Here is an 18,165-nt window from a genome sequence, read left to right on the forward strand (position 1 = left end):
AGCTTTTTAACGAGATTAGCAAACACAATGTACCATTAGAACATGCATATATTCCACTAAAAACCAAACGTTTGCAGCTAGAGTAGTCGTTTACCACGTTAGCAATGTGTAGTGAGTGTATTTCTGATTCATTTAATGTTAAATTCATTGAAAAAAGTTTTTTTCCTTCTATAATAAGGAAGTTTCTAAGTGAGCCAAAACCTTTGACTGGTAGTGTATATATATCTTATTCAAATAATCTGTGTCTTTTGATTTGGATATTGCACATAATTGCAGTTTGATTATCTCACGATTATTCGTGCAGCCGCAGACTGCCGATGTTGCCGTTTGAAAGAAAGTTCACCTCCCGCAGCTACGTCTTTTTTTTTTTTTTTATCTTTAATCTGCAGCTGGTTAAAAGAAGCGAAGCCCGGAAGAGCATCGACACTCTATGGAATCGCATTTCCTCACTTGGTCCACTTTCAAGTGGCTGGTATACTCTCTGCGAATAATACAGCTTATTATCCTATAAAGGAACAGAGTAAATACTGTATAACAGTATATAAAGTATTAAATTCCACTTTCTTCTTCCAAAGGGTCCCTCGGTTCCCCTGTGGCTTTGAGTGGCATCTTTTTTTTTTTGTTTTCTTTCAGGGCACACAATAATCTCATTCTGATGCTATTTCTCCCCTCTTTTTTTTCTTGCTTATACTTTATGAGCTTATCCCTCCCCGCTTGACATTAGAGTGTAAGCCAGTGCAACAAAGTGGTCTTAAAACACGCACTGAAATCCTCAAAGACTGAATAAACAGGCGGAAATGCATCCCTGATGCAAATGTGGATTTGCACACACGCTGCACGGCGGTGATTAAGCCGACGACTATTCTTGAAGGTGTGGCAAATAAGGCGATTTTGAAATGAGCGATGATTTTCATGAAACATTAATGCCGTCCTGGTTTTTTCTTCTTCTTCTTCTTCTTCTGCTTCTTGCCCAGGCAGTCGAAAGTGCACCCATTTAAAGTCCATTGTTGCTCAAATATCTGACAACACCAGCTCACTAAGTGACATTTTATGCCGTTTTGGTGGAATTATTCATATGAGGGATTCACAGCAGTGATGAATCTTCATCAGTAAAACACTCCCCCCGCCTTCCCAGGCTTCTAATACCATTAAAGACCTTACGTTCTTTTTTAAATAATGGATGCGCCTCACAACCATCTGCAGTGGTGGTACGATGACGACGGTAGTAACATGCGAAGCGCCACGTTGCCCTGCTGAGGCCACACACCGAGAACACACAGGCTATCATCAATCAGTACACGGTGGAAGGCATAATCTGATTTTAGATAGCGCGGGTGTTTTAACAGTCTATTTGCAGCATAATTTCCTTTTATCATGGTCCTTTTATTCAATTTATTATTCATAAATGTAGCTCTTGAAGAAGCCTAGATGTGTATTTACAGTATATTATGAGACTCCCTGCTAAGTCCAAAGTTTGAGTTTATTGTATGACTGTAACATTTCAGCACATTTCATGTTGTGATTTATCAAATTAAGTGCATCCGAGTGTGCGCGCATGTACGTAATAGTCTCCCGTGACAACTCTAGACCAAACAGCTGTAAAACAGAGGCAGCTGTGCAGCCAGTTATGATGGCTCAGGCTCTCCGCGGCTGTAAAAGTTAAAAAACGACACGTCCTAAGCCACCGTGAATGTGCGTGCACGCGGGCGCTGCTGTGTGTTGTTGTCACACAGTGGAACTTTTCCAAGCAGCAGTGTTTTGTTTTGTTTTTTTCTTCTCCCATGAACAACATGTCTGGCAGCAGGCAGCGCTATTTCCACGGACAAAGTGTATGATGTGGAAAAAAAAAAAGATGCCTTCAGGGCTCACTGGGGAGTATTTGCTTGCAGCTTGAATACACAGACTATAGTGGAAGAAGGACGTTAAATGAATGGTGGCAAAGGAGATGCATCCGTATGGGGGCACAAGGGCTCAGTGAATGGCTCGATGGTAATGATATCATTGATGTATATGGCAGTGGCAGTGACCACATCTTAATCAAACCAGTACAAACGCTGCAGTGTGAGCAGTAGAGTTAGAGTTCCACATGCTTGTACGAAGAAATTATGTATTTTTTTTTTTTAAATTACAATAAAATAGCAGATAAGCTGCGGTATACAGTGTATGTATATGTATAGGGATCTCATAAATATAGATGAGCATTGTTTGCTTTGTAGCTCACGAGTATACATCACAGGGCCGTGGTGGTTATTGCGTCAAACGCAATATTTGCATAACTGAAAAGGAAAGGAGAGAGAAAATATACAACAACTGCGTTCTTTCTCTCTCTCGAGATGATGGCAGCAGTTCTTTACCACAGTAGTTTCCTTTGGTAAAATCTGTTACTTTATGCCCTTTTTAGTCAGAATCATTTGTGTATGCATAAAGCTGTTTTTTTTTTTTTTTGTTTGTTTGTTCGTTGTTTGTTTCCGGTTGGTTTGCTGGCGGCACCTGACAAGCGCCGCTCCTGTCGATGCAGCCAGTGAACCTGAGCTGGCAGATGTTTCTTTGCAATTTCCCCAAATAAATGAACACAATAAATACATATGTAAATAAATGAATGAATAAATGATTAAATACAACTTATTTAATCTCGCTCTAATTAAGGAGGCTACAGGGTGCGTACCATGCGGTGAGGTTGGAAAAACTAATTTTTCGTTTTTCCGTCAGTGATTTTTATCTTGCAGATGGGTCAACGTGTTGAATATATGTGTGTGTGTGTGTCTGTGTTTAAGGGCAAAACAAAAAAACAAAAAAACCTAATACACTCGGCTTTGGTCTGTGAGATTTCTCTGCAAATTATAAAAGTTGTTAACTTTTAATAAGCTAACACAAATTATTTCTTTTAATGAATCCTCGTTTATTTGATTACGTGTTTCTTTTTCATGCCGAGATACCACCGTCCTTACAAAATGAAGTGATTGCAACTACACTGTAATTCAACAAACTGTTAAACATGCTCTTGCACCAAAAGGCCATTTATAAAACTGACGTATTAAAGACTCCGTGTGGTCATTTTGTTTTTTATTTACCGTTTAATAACTATGCGTAACTGCAGTAATATCAGTCAGTCTTTAGTTAAAAAAGATTGCACAAGTTGCACAAGGAATACTTTGAGGATTAACACATTCTAAGGGAGCAATTAGACAGTACGGAGACACCAGAATCTGTGCCTGTAGGGCAAAGTGAAATTCATAACGATAAGATAAACAAGTCACATCCACAGCATGTGTAAGCACCAAAAACTGCTTATTCTAGAAAAAAGCCTTTAAGTGCAATTAAATGTTCCATTAAATGCAGCTGTTAGTTATTCCAACACAGTCAGCACAATTATCTTGTACTCAATTATGGCACATTAATAATTCCCCCACCGACTGATCCGTTGTCATTTACATTTTGCATTTTAAGTGTGTTTTCCTCGCTTTTAGTGAAGAAAAGAAAGAAAAAGCCCCATGAGGTGCTGAGAGTAATGAAATCAAAAAGGGGAACGCAAAGGACTTTTCTTTTTGGGGTCGATTTCTAATAGTGCAGTCTGACTGTGCACACATGCTCTGCTCCATTGGGTTCTTCTTTTTTTTTTTTTTTGCAGATGGTCTCATTGCTATGCATAGAAAAGTCATCTTTGGATTTGCATTTGGTCCATTTTTTTCCCCTTTAAGTTAGACATCTGTCCATGTTAGGGATTAATCTGCAGCTCCCTGTGGAGGCTCCTCAGATTTTAATTAATTGTGTTAACGCATCAATATTAGAAGAGAATGGAAGTCAGTAATTCACTCTCTTTGCCCCTCACAGTCCACCAAGTCTTTTTTTTTTCCGGATGACAAACACAGGCTCTGCGGTTACCGAGTATTTTTTTGGGGGGTTGGAGACCAAAATGAAGTGCATAGCACATAACAAGGCTCCCAGCTTTTACTCTTTGTGCTTTGTTTCCGCACTGACCTTGGAGTCGTCAAAAAAAAGTACACGTCAAAAAGAACGAATATTTCAGCCCACAGCGGCAAAACTCTTCCTCTTCCTCCGGGGGCTGGAAACCACTGTTTCTGTCATTAATCTAGCAAAGGGATGTGCTTACTTTTATTGAACCTTTGGGAAAAATATTAAAAGGAGACACCGTCATGGTGTTTGGCAATAATTTGAGACTAACAGAGAAGGAGGAGATGGATGTCCTTTCAGGATGGCACTTTATCTTTGCCAGTGCAGCCTGTATATATATATATATGTGTGCTCTATATCAGGCTTTTCAAAGTCCCTCTTATTTGTCAGACATATATCTGCTGTAATGTCACTACGTCCTTATCATGACGCAGTCGTCTCTGATCTGCTAAATTTAGCGGACTTTTCCGATCCGGAGAGAGTCAAATATCCACACAGGGCATGAATTTTCTTCGTGAACAGCTCATATTTATGCAATCGCTGGTGCTGCAGCACAGACTCTGTGTCACAGATTTTTAATAAACCACCATCTGGGGGATTATTAAAATCTGGAACTCAGAGAAACTGAAGTTTTTGTTTTTTTTATAATCAGTCAAATATTATAGATCCTGGAAGTTTCTAAAAATGTTGAATGAAGATAATCTCTGTTTGCATGAAATCAGCCATAGAAACTCAATAATGAGTTAGAGATGTTACAATTCAACTTTTTCCTCCCTAAAATCTGAGAATAAACTGATATGATGCCTTTGAAGTAAAATAAGAAAATGTTTAAGAAAAGCATTCACTAATTTATGAGTTACCAATTTAGTTCAATCACATAACAACTTACAGTTATTAAAAATCTAATTAACTGACTACATTAATTTTTTTTTCCTTTTTTGACTCTTCAAACCAGCTTCAAGTACACTGACATTTTTCATCATGCTGCTTCATGTGCATAGTTTTGTATATTCACTTGAGCATCATTGGCTCAATATAATAAAGGAGGCATTCGCAAAACACTGCCGTGGAACGTCTCAGTTTGAAGCACAAACCAAATTACTTTTCCAAAGCACATTAACGTTTCAAAATCACAATTTCACCACCGGGTCATTCAAGTGAACAGGGAGTGAAAATATCCACTTTTCTTTGTTATTTCTTTCTCTATCCAGAATTGTTTGTGTGTTTTAAAAAAGACTCTACAGCTAGGTTTAGCAAGATGATCAACATATTCAACGTAAACAAAAGAAAAATGAATTGATGTGTATTGAAACCCCTTTTTCCTCCAGTTAATTTAATTCACCAATCTCGGCAGTAGAGTTGCTCCATAGCCCCGATATAGCTTCAGAAAATGTATGCAGTCACCATAAAAAAAATGCTGACTTTTGCGCTTTACTCTGTGTTATTGTATTCAGTCAACCCACACATTGAATCAGATTTTCATTTAGAATAAATGTAAATACAGAAAGTGCTTGTGGAGGCACGCCAGCAGAAAAAAAAAACAGGGTGTGTCTTTTAATAGATCGCCCCAACTGGTAATAGAAGCACACACACACACACACACACACACATTGCGGTGGAGTGAAGCTGTTTATCATCTGCCTGAGCAGCTTCAAAAGCTTCAGTTGTCCCACCGAAGCCACGTCTCTCCGGCACACAGTTGGAGTCGTGATTGAAAAACAAGGAGAGGATGCGTTCACTTAATTTCCCCCCATAAATAAGTCCAATCAAGCAACAGATGCTGTACAAGAAATATTATCTTGTCCTCCACAGTCTGTCAGACTTGCTGTCATTAAGCCATGTTGTAATTTATTTATATTAGCACCAGCCTCTCTGCAACTTTTTGACACAAATATTTTTTCTCAAATATTCCCAAATGTGAGCTGAGGAAATAAAGGAAGGGAAAACCGATTTTTCCTCTCCCGCTCTTACATGGGCCAAGCTGTCCTTGTGTCATACTTTGAGTACAACCCGAACAGATTGCCAGTCTATCACAGAGCAAGTGTGCAGAGACAAACAACCGTTTACACCATTTTTTTTCCACACCTCCAGGTACTTCACATGTCTGTGGACTGTGGGAGGAAGCCAGGGCTCTCCGGAGAAAACCTACGCAGACATGAAGCGAGTACGCAAACCACAAAAGGCGTTCAGTCGAACTTGGTTTTTCCCTCATTTTGCCACGAGGCAACGGGCAACGGTAGCCTTTTCCTGATTAGTATGTCGCGATACTGGGATTTCAAACATGGTGCTCATACCCAGGATAATAATAACAGAGTGTCCGTGGGGTCTTAAAAAGTCTAAAAAAGTCTTAAATCCAATAATTTGAATTTAAGGCCTTAAAATGTCTTAAATTCTCCTAAAATCTCATAAAAGGTCTTAAAGGTGAAGTAAGTAGTTTATAGTGCCATCTAGAGGAGAGGCTGAAATTTACAACAAAGAACTGCTGCTCTGCTCACCCCCTCCCTTCCCTGAGCGCTGGTCAAATGTCGTCCTCGTCGTCTTTCTCCGTGTCAGCAGATGAGGTTCGTGAGGCGAGGGAGAGGGCGAGCTACCGCGGCCGTAGCAAACGAAGCGGAGAGAGTGGAGGCGGGACTTCCGCTACAAGTAAAGCGACGCTTGATTTGTTCTCTCGCGTTTGTCCTTACAGGCTCCGGTAGAAACATGGCATCTCGCTGCTAACAGTGGCAATGCAACCGCGGCCCGTGACCATGTTATTTTACATGACTTTTTGAAACACTACGAAAATGAAACAAAAACTATTATACAGCGACTAGACAATGCAGGAGCACATAATATGTATAAAAAAGTGGATTTTGGGTGATATAAACCCATAAATACTACACATTGTCCCTTTAAATACAATTTTGAAAGGTCTTAAAAATCTATTAACGTTAGTTTTATTTAAAACATGCATAAACTTCAGTCTCACTTAGGCCACCTGTGCTGCCCAGTGAGAATTTATTGAGCACCACTAGCTAGTGTAGCAGCTAGCATAGCATAGCTTACTATAGCAGCGGAGAAAACTTAATGAAAGCCTGCAGCTAAGCCAAATTGCCAGTTCAACGATTTGTGGCTCCAATTTTCCCTCATGTCGTTTGTACTTTTTTTGCCAGTACGGATTTGAAATTTGAAATTGTATTCATTATGGTCTTAAAAAAGTCTTAAATTTGACTTGTTGAAACCCTGATTAAGTACTTGATACCATTTCTCTACTTAATAGAGTAGTATAAAATTAGAATAAAACAAAAAGATCAACTTGAGTTGATATTGCAGATTGCCACTGTTTTTCTTGTTTCTCTCGGCTTCAATTTTGGAATTTTAAGAGATACCCAACACTTTTAGGCTCAGATAATTGTGTTATCCTGTTAAATAACATGGTATTATAACACTACATAAGAGGTCACTGTTGGTATCAATGTTCAGTATTGATTAATGTCAAATATTTTTGACAACTACAGTCCTCAGTCATTTACAACGAATTAGACTCAAATTGGACGCTCATGACTGAGCAGATCGCGTCTCCAATGCCGTCTGTGAAACAGAGCCGTCATCCGTCAGTCACGTCTCACTGCTAATTATGTACACATAGCTGTTCTGTGGCAGATTGTCTGATACACAGGAATTCCATAATGACACGTGGCATGAGGATGAAAAAAACGGAGGCCAAATCTTCTTCACACAGCCTTGAAAATGACCCTCTCTTTGAGCTGCACCAACACATTCTGCCAATTTGTTTGGCACCTCAATAGATGTCAGTGAACCATTTCCTAGATTTGTACAAGAGTTCTCCCGGGACAAGAAAAACTCAAGCAAACCAAATGTGTTCTCTCCTCAAGCTGCACTCCTCCAACCCTCAGTCTCTGACTTGTTGGAGTGTCAATTATTTTCTCACGGAAACGTTACCCCTCCCACACAGACATCGCTGAGAGTGAAAACTGCCTTTCGCTGTGCTCATTCTCCGTCATTAAATTGTCCAACATTTGAAAAACTACAGGAGAGCGGGAAAAAAGGTGGCTTGATTGGGGGGAAAAAAAATCTCACATATGGATGCCGCTGTCCCGCTATAATTGTGTTTTCAATTTCACCCCAGGTGAAGGACAAAAAAAACATTTGTTTGGCTGTTTGTGTGCAGCACACATGCATGTTTGCACTTTGTGCTGTGTGCAACTGGATTAAAAACACATCCCTTACGTTTTGGCTGTTCATGGCGACACTTGTATTCTCCTTGTCCATTTTTCTCAGTTGTCTACAGCACACAGAGGACTGAGCAGGTAGCTTCACAGGGTGTGACATGTTCAATCCTCAAAGGGATGCACCTGGCACGTGAGCTTAAAAGCTCCTGTGGCAGCATTGGAAGAGAGAGAGGCTTCTAGTGTGAGGCCTGCTGCTCCTGCGATTTTAGTCTGAAAGTCCCCCGACTTTGTCTATAACACCTTCAAACCAACCAAATCCATTTAGTATAGAATGGGAACTTTATTGTCCACGGAGGAAAACAATTTTTTCAGTGAGTAAAGCACGTCAAGTGTCCATTGGCGTGACAATGCAAGCGGCGTAAACAAATAAGACACTTGGAAGAATTCAACATTCATTTCAAACACCCGTCGCATCGGAGTGTATTACACTCATGGAATGTCAACAACGATCGACAACATTCCCATCACACGTTCCAGTATTATGTGAAGCCCCTCACTGTATTGTCAAAGTCAATGGAAGGTTGGAGGTTTGATTCTCGCCGCTGTGATGTGTCGCTTCACCCCCTTAAACCTAAAGTGGTCCTGGCGGCTAATATAGTAGCGTAAGACTGGGTCTGACAGAAAAGCACAGTGTAGTGTAAAGCACTTTTAAGGTTCATTCAAACTCATACTCAAACGTTATCTCCATCACTGGCCTGCGTACTTCCTCAAGAGGGCAGCACCAAGTTTCAGGCATCAACAAAGCATTGATGTGACCATTGAAGAGGTTATTTTATTGTACTCGATCGGATCAGGCATTGGTGGAATGTAAGACCACTATGGCTGAATCCCAATTCCACCCCTTCCCCTACCCCTTTGTCGTTGTTCCCCTTGGCCCTCAATACAGAGTTGAGGGTGCTAGAGGTAAGAATGTTCCCCTAAGAATTGAGACACCCCTCCATTAGGGGTGGATTTGGGATTCAGCCTTAATGCGAGTCATCCCATTATTGCCTAACATTACTCATGGTGTTGCCAATGAGAGCGAAAGATGACGATACCACGACATGCTTGGGGATAGCTACTTTTCTGGCTCTAGGGATACTCCAACGAGCTCTAGTGACAAGTTTTAAATCCCCCGTTGTAGTTTTGCTTACTGACTCTATACTGTCTCCACGATTTCCAGTGGTATAGCTCCGTTTCGTCCATTTTCAGAGCACAGTGATGGAAAATCCAGCTTTATAAATGGTCATCAAGACTAGCAAGGCACCATGTAGAGTATGTACAGAGACTATTTACGAAAGAGGCTACTGTAAGAATTGTTTTTAACAAACTCATTAAAATTAAGATCTGTCACCATTCATTGCTGTTTTCTGAGGATGATTTAGGTCAGTGATGGTGTGCTGCGCCCCCCCACTGGACCACTCGAGGGTGGGGTATGACACTGATGCTGATGTTCGCACATGTATGTGGAGTTTAATAGAGCATCTAGCATAGTAAAAAAAACAAGAGAGCATAAGTAATAGATTGCATTGCTCTGTAGTTTCAGAAACACCGTATCAATAAAAAAGCAGTTTAAATGTGTTGCAAGGTGGTGAGACATTAAATCGAAAGAACCATGAGAAGTGAATATTGATCAAAGCAAGTGTTTGGTTTAGTTATGGGGAGCTCCATTTTTACAGGTTTACGGGGGGATTATTACTGCATCTCTAAGAAAAGAAGTGTAAAGCCTTTTGTGGTATAAAGACCTTTGGAGCTCTGGGGGGACGGGGGGCTGTGAAAAATCTGAAATTGCCTCAAGCGATGTCACTCATCAGTGCTAGTAGAGGCAGAGGAGTTCAGAGTACCATTGTGTGTGAAGTGTAGGCACAGGGTTTAGACAGGGCAAATGTATGCATGGAATTAAAATGAAAGATTGAGTTAAGGAGAAACAGTTTGAGTAAAATAGAAACACTCTTCCACGCTTTATTAAAAAGAAGAAAAAGGCCCACAATTTCAGGTTGATTTTGTTGCCAGTCCTCTAATCAAATTTCCGCCTGTGTAGTTCTGTTAGAATATTGCATACCTCGTGTACAATTTTGCATCACGCAATTACACAAATCCTTAGGTGCGTTTATAACTGAATAAGACGCGCGTACGCTGGCGTCGCAACGGATTTTTGCATGTTGTGTGTGTCAGTGGGCATTGTAATGGGTAAACACAATGTGGAGATGGATTTGACAGATGACACCACAACTTACTCGTTATGCTTTACTCCGGGGATCCTTATCGCAACTCAATTTCCAAGCCACTGGCTCACAGAGTCATTATCCTAAATATGATTTGCACAACAGAGAAGTCTAAATAATGCGTAATATATTTTTGTTTCTCAGGAGAGCACATCGCAAAACAGGAAGGATGTTGTTAATCTTATTCTGTGTGATGTTTGCTCTTTTTTTCCCCCACTTTATTTTTTTTTCATTTATCTGCACTTTTTTGTATATTTAATGACATTAGTGGTGTTCCTTCTCAGTGTGGATTATTGTTATGTGCTTCTGTTTTTCTCCCTTAAGGTGACCGAAACAAGGACGGGCCCTCTCGGATGCAGTAACTATGACAACCTCGACTCTGTCAGCTCTGTTTTGGTTCAGAGCCCTGAAAACAAGATTCATTTGCAAGGTTGGCCATCCATAATTGAACTCCCCCAATTTCTGATGAAATTGTCACACTGTCTGTTCTCTGGCAAGCTTATAACTGCAACATTAGAGTGTCAGAACGAATTTAGCTTCAATCACTCTTTCGCCCCCCCCCCCTTTTTTTTGTTTTTTTTCTTTTGCTGCATGCATGCTCGCAGAGTTCTGAAGTGAATTTGCGGCAGTAATCACTCAGAACAAAAAGCAGCAGAACTTGTGCGCTGTAAAAACTTTAAGTGAATCTCAGCATACTGCATGTGACACCAAGCATATGTCAAGCGAGGCAAAAAAAAAAAAAGAAGCAGAGCGAATGAGTGTCGCCCTTCAGCAATTTACAGATCCAGCATGCAGCAGCACATCTAAACACATTTTCTGTAGAAACTCAAAGTGCTTACAGTTTCCCCTTCACTCATTTATGCTGCATTTCCATGTCCATGTCCTTGCCTCAGGTCTGCAGGCCGTGCTGCCAGAGTATCTGAGGGCCAGGTTCGTGCAGGCAGCTCTAAGCTATATCGGCTGTAATGAGGAGGGCCAGTTTGTGTGCCGGGACAATGACTGCTGGTGCCAGTGTGCCGTGGACTACCCACAGTGTAATTGCCCCGAGGTGAATCTGAGGGCTATGGAAACCAGTTTACTGCAAATACGAGATTCCTGGAATTTGGCCAACCAAGACTTTGAGGAGTCAGGTCAGTATTTATTTATTTTTTTCACTTTTGCACAAATTTGACGACTGCAATCGGGCAACAAATTGAACCCTGTTTTTTAGAAAAGTCGATGAGCAAAGAATAAAAAAAGGACGGAGAGGCCGTAAAAACAAGGGACAATTACCTCCAATCCATGTAATGGGAATTCGTCATTACACAGAGGAGCAGCTGTGAAGCAAAATTGAACACAAACAAGAGAGAAGAGCATCTATTTCCTATTAACTGAAATTACATAGTTTTGATGGATCTTCCTAAAAGTCCCAGTGTGAAGGTTGGTGGTGAAGTAACTTCTTAAATAGAGAACAAAATGTTAAGGCATCTCATTAAGTGCACATTCTTTCAACCCCATAATGATATGGTGTCTCCCTTTGCAGCAACTAATCAAACTCAGTGTTAGAATTACACCGTAGCCCTATTTTCTGCTGTGTCTGTCCATAGGCCATTTAAAAAATAGAGAATAGATCACTGTTTGTCTTTATTTTACATTCAAAAACGGCACCTACTCGGTTCAAGAGGGAAAACAACATTAAAATTAGAAGCAATTTGATTGATTTGCAAGCAACGCCGCCATCGCATGGGTGAAAACAGCAGGAAGAGCATTAGGTTTATTAGTGGAGACATTGACTAATGTTTGCAAATTGGTCCGTAATGAGTAAATAATAATTATTAGGCTATTTATTTCAGGAACCGAACCGTACAGAAAATCAAAGTCTGTAACCCTTAATGTCCGTTCAATCCCATGTTGAGTTTACATCCGACATCCTGGTGAGTCTCCTGTGACCACGTGAAATTGGATCTGGCTTCCCCCCCCCCCCCCCCACAACCCTAACCCGCCCTGTATGCAAATACACATTGACGTGATGTATGTTTGGAAGAACAATATGGTTTCAACAAATAGATGTGTTGATTGTCAATGTGTTTGTGTGTGTGTGTGAGAGAGACACAGGAAAGAGTCACAGTAATACTTGCACTGCTGTAAAATGAAAGAAGATACTAATAAATCAATATTTGAGTGCTGATTACTAAAAAAAAGTGAAAGACGGTGAAGCTGTAGAAGACGGATTGTATTCATGCTCATTTAGTAATGTCCTCAAACCACCTCTGACTGTGGTTTTTGTTACGGGATATTAGTATGCATTCAGGATAGATTGGAAGCAGTTCAGACCAGTACTTAGCAAGATCTACACGCGAATACATCACCGACGATGAATGTTAATACCAACGGGGGCCGCACTCAGACAATTTGCTTAACTCTCTGGACATTTTCCAGAGTTCATTTCTAAAAACAGCTTAAGGGTGAAACAATATGGCTGGAAGAAACCTGTCGTGTCATTTTACAACGTCGTGGTTACGCCGTGATACCATAAAATCTCTGCAAATTCACTTGAGAGAATGTCCAAACACTCAATGTTTTGTCGAACAATTTGCTAAATTAAAGGTCTGACAAATTACAGCACTTAAAAGCCAGTGGCACTGATGGAAAAGACCCGTAAATCCAATATTGCCATAAAGCAGCCGTGTGCATTGATTTGAAGCATTTTCCCTCTGTGGCCTAAAAGCAGCCGGAGATAGTAAAAGCATAGCTGACTCTGTAGAAATGCCATAGCAAAGTCTCACTTAACATCTGTCATCTATCAGTGTGCATTGTCAGGGCCACCGGTCCTCTTCTTTTGCTTGCAGACAGCTGCCTCTTCCTGCTATTTGAGCCCGTCTATACAGAGGAATTGCACCGTGCACAATCTCAGTGTCCAGAAAATGAAAGACCGGTATTTACTCTAATGTGACTGGGTCAGCGGTTGAGATCCAGTCAGATGATGGTATTTTCTCCAACACAAGAGGACAGACAAAACTGTGGCTGCTGTCGTCTGGTAGCTGCCTGCGATGTTAGCTGCCATTAAAACACTTTATCACCGCTCTGCCGCAGCTTCTGTTGAGCCATTTTTTATTAGCTGACCTAAATTGATGTCAGCGGGGGTAATGTGGGAGAAACAGGTAAACAGCCATCAGCGAGGCATTGTGCTCACAGTGGAAACACGAGCAAAGAATTAGAAGAAGGTTTTTTGAAGTTTGCATAGTTTTTTGATATGATTTTCCTCTGATAAACATAAGAATTGGAATGGAGAATTGGAAGTAAGTAGAATTGAATACCATAATTCCACATCTAACTACTTACAAGCCTTCTTAAAGGGACAGAATTGGCCTGTAATAATGTAATGTGTGTTACCAGAAAAGCCAGGTACATGTTGTACTGTGACTGACCAATCGTCACAAACATCTGCTCTGTTGGGCTTTTTTTTCCCCCCACACTTATATCAAATGTTTGACCCGTTTTTAGTGGAATCACTAAAAACTGGGATTGATAAACAAATCCCATAGTGGTGATTGCTTTGGGCAAAAAAAGCAATATGTAACATTCTGATGATAACAATAGATTGTCAGTATCCTTTAAAATTCTGTTATAATGGTTTAGGTCCTTAATTGTTGCTTACAGATCATATCAATAGACATTACATTTTAGCATTCAATTAAAAAATCTAAAGACTTATAATTGAACTCTAGTCTAGAAACACTGAAATATGATTAAAAAGGTAAATTGTGTAGAGGAATTTAAACAAGAAAAAAAAAACTTGCAGGGGCTAGTGTCTCCATGTTTTCACCATATTAGCAGAACCACACCCTTAACCTGTGTAGCATTTAAATACCTAGTAATGTCACAGGGTCTCTGCAGGTTTCAACAAGACAAATTTAAGACTTTTTAAGACTTTTTTAAGACCATAATGAATACAATTTAAGACCCATTTCACATCCATACTGCCAAAAAAGTATACAAGACATAAAGGAAAATTGGAGCCACAAATCCTTGAACTTATGCAAGCAGTTCGGCTTAGCTGTGGGCTTTGGTTAAGTTTTCTCCGCTGCTATGCTAAGCGGCGCGTGCACATCACACTAGCTAGCAATGCTCGACTTTAGTTCCGTGTTGTAGTTATGTTATCGGCATCCTCAAAAATCGAAACATTTCAAAGCGAGACTGAAGTTTATGCACGTTTTAAATAAAAGTCACGATAATAGATTTTTAAGACCTTTCAAAATTGTATTTAAGACTTTTAGACATTTTAAGGCCTTAAATTCAAATTATTGGATTTAAGACTTTTTAAGACCCCGCGGATACCTTGTGTCAATTTGCATATCTTTAAATGAACAATCACAAGCTTATTTGAGATGAAATATATTGCCCACCTCTAATCCATAGATGATACAATTCAAACCCCACTCATGCTTATTAAACACACTTTGAGGCACATATTGACCACCAGCACATTTTAGTACTTCTCTCCACTCAGCGCCTGTCCTGCTGTCATTAAGGAATCCTCAGGCTCAGAGAGCGTCAAGCTGTTTCAGCCATGTCCAGCCCCACCATAAGCTGTTCTTTGTGCTATTTGCCAGTGGAGATTGTTATTATACCTGCTACATGCTTCAGTACTAAGGACAACTTGATTAGCGCACAGCTGGCAATAACTTAAGCAGCAAGATGCCATGAGAGGTGCAAACTGCAGTGTTGAATTAAATAATGGGTGGGAAAGTAAGTTCTCCGGAGACCCCCGGAGATCCACTTGTGTATTTGATTTAATAGAGAACACCTTAACACAGACAGTGGGGGAGATGAGTAATCATGACTGTGATTGTTTAATTGGGTTTAATGACTCTGGACAGGATTAACTTTGAGTTTAGAAATAACGCCAATTCTGCTGTTGGGTCAGTAACTTCATTCTTGATAGACTTTAATAACTTCAACCACACTGGAGGATTTTCAAATCTGACTTGATTTTAAAACGTGGACAGACACAATGAACTGTTCCCATACGTCCACAAGTTTGTCCACTTTCTCTACCGTCCACCAGGCTGGGGAGTGTTGGGATGCCAATTTGGCCAGATAATCTGTTCAAATCAGCCTATAACCCAAAGGTTACCCAATACTGTGGAAAGGGCCTGATCGGGAACCAAAATCTGGTCACTTATCCTCTAGTGTGGAGCTGGCTTAATACACAGTTTATTTTCAGTGATGTACTGTAAGTCCAAATTTCTTCTGCTACTGTAGTAAGCACCTGCTTTAAAGTTTGATATGTTGTGCACTCAGTTTCTGCATACCCTTTTTTTTTTTTTTGAGTGATTCGTAACTGTTGCTTTTCTGTCATTTCAAATCAGTCAGGCCATTCTCCTCAAATCCCAAGATGTTTTCACCAACAGAGGTGTCACTCACTAGATCTTTTTCAAACCATTCTCTGTACACCCAAGAGATGGTTGTGTGAAAATCCCTGTAGATCGGCATTCTCTGAAATACGGTACCAACAACCATGTCATTTTTCCTTTCTTCTCCATTTTGATGCTCGGTTTTAACTTCAGCAGCTGAAATAATACAGTGGTCTGTGAGTGTATGCATTCATTTGTGGATTAGGCAATGATTCAAGATGACATATATTGGAGTTTTGTAGAATAATTAGAACGTGGAAATTAATCCAACGATTTGATCATGACAGTCACGATTCAGCATTTTATCCAAATAATGCTCAGACCCCCTCAAATCTCATTTTCTAATAATGCTTCCACAGTGTCTGTGCTCGTGCTCCTCCAAATCTGACCAGGCTTTCTATTTTTAAAATCATAAAAATGGGAAATGCTGTTATACCCTCCTGGATTCAGCCGCTGACAAGATAATAATGGTGGGTAGAGAGTGGGTGTCCAGGGATGAGATATCGTTTCCTGGTGATAAAATAATGGTCTAGTTCGGCACCAACTCGCAGTTTGTACCTTTGAGAAAAAGGAAGTTAAGTTGTTGTTTTGTCTTCTGTTTTTACAGTGGAGCTCTGGCTAAATAGGGCAGAAGAAGGGAGGTTTAAAGCAATTATTGCCCATCATTTACTAAGCATAACTGAGCTTGATTAGTGAAACTCTTTTAGCTTAATCACATTAAAAAAAAAACAATGATTTACAGTAGATCAGGGTGTAGACATTTGAAGATACGCAAGCCTCGACCTATCAAAGTTGCAGCAGGATTTGACTTTGGTATAAAAGTGTTTTACGATCTACTTATAACCCGGTAATTCCACATACACACTAACATTTGGTCAGATCCAGTGCTTCTTCTTAGAAAACCAATGGGTCTGGAATAGCTACTTATTTTCTTGTACGATTAAAAATCCTTTATTTTTTTTCATTCTATCAATTAAAACAAAGGAATCTATGTGTGCCACTTTAGTCAACAAAGTAAAAACTCAAATAGTGACAGTGACTATAAATAAATCCCATACTAAACTAAAGTAAACTGATCATATCCATAGTCATCGTCTGTTTGTTTCTTAATCCACGGTGCTGCCAAGATTCATTGCCGTCTAAAGAACGGTTAAAAATACATCAGTAAGCCTGGCTGCTGCACTGTTCCTTCATTGACTCGCCTGTGCACTGCACTTTATTTTGGAGATAATCCCACGCGTATCATGTTGCTAAAAATATGCTATTTTTTTCTCCCAGTTTGACTTGTGTAAAACGACTTGACACAAGCTTGTTGTTTCCTCGTGAAGGAACCAACAAGCCTGTGCATATATTAAGTCAGGAAAGATGCTGGACTTGAGGGGGAATGATAAAAAATCACAGGCTACAGTACATATATGTTTTATTTTTTTTTCACAAGATCAAACACATTTTAACTCCTTGTCTGATTTATATGGAATGATTATGTCAAAAAGGCAATGCTCTTTATTTAACATGGGCAAACACAGAAGCTGCACCATGTCTCCACGGCTGAATGTAAAAAATGTAGGTCATGGAAAAGACCTCCAAATAGCCTCTAATATATTTTATTACAAGCTGTTTAATCAACTTATTAATTTAACAGGAATGTGTAATACACATTGCATAATCACCTGGGAAACCATTGACACATAATTGCTTTTCTAATCAGATGCTGTGTTATCACGATAACATTCACTAATTGCAAACAGTCGCGCGGCCATTTTCTCATCAGCGGCGCACATGCATCGATTTCCCATTCTACCAATCATGATTATGATGATGATGGCATTGTTATTGAAGGTCTTGGAAGTGTAATCTGTTTACTGTGCCTCGTGTGTGCAGCAGACAGCAGCTCTGAGGACACAGGACAGATATTATCCTATTTGCTCCTTGTCCGCCCTGTTTCCTCACAGACAGACCTGCAGTATTAACCTTGGAAAAGCTCCTTTGCGGTTCTTTAATGACAACAACAAAAAAAGGCGTACAGCAACCGTTTATCTATGTCTCTGCATCAAACAGCATCTCCTCTGATAAATATATTTGTAAGGAGGGAACAAAGATAGTAGATTGACCTCAATCTTGGAGGCTGTCTGTTATTGTTGGATGACTAATTAGCCTCTGGGGGCAACAGCTAATATTTTTGGCCTTCCGGTGGAGACGGCAAATATCCATGATGAGCTGTGTGAGACGTGAGGAGCGTGTTGGAGGTTTATTTTGGATAACCTCTAAACAGCTGCCTGCTGAAACTTAACTTAAAACCTAAAATACGGACATTATCACTAAATCTGTCACTTAAATTGCAAAATAGCAGCCTCGATGGGACTCAACTGAATAAAACTATAATTGAATAAATAAAGAGCTAATAACCTTTATTGAACTGCC

At 40.0% G+C, this 18,165-nt stretch overlaps 1 protein-coding gene across 1 annotated transcript in view; it reads left to right on the forward strand.

Moving 5' to 3' along the window:
• The window catches only part of brinp3a.1 (bone morphogenetic protein/retinoic acid inducible neural-specific 3a, tandem duplicate 1), a gene marked incomplete at its 3' end in the record, with an annotated part of 54,291 nt that overhangs the window by 26,522 nt on the left and 9,604 nt on the right, over nt 1–18,165 (forward strand). Inside the window, exons 5-6 of the mRNA XM_083888537.1 lie at nt 10,673–10,778; nt 11,242–11,478. Coding sequence (XP_083744663.1) covers nt 10,673–10,778; nt 11,242–11,478 — 343 coding nt within the window. The remainder of the gene's footprint in view (nt 1–10,672; nt 10,779–11,241; nt 11,479–18,165) is intronic.

This window comes from Microchirus variegatus (genome assembly GCF_963457635.1).
Source record: "Microchirus variegatus genome assembly, chromosome: 4".
Lineage (NCBI taxonomy): Eukaryota > Metazoa > Chordata > Actinopteri > Pleuronectiformes > Soleidae > Microchirus > Microchirus variegatus.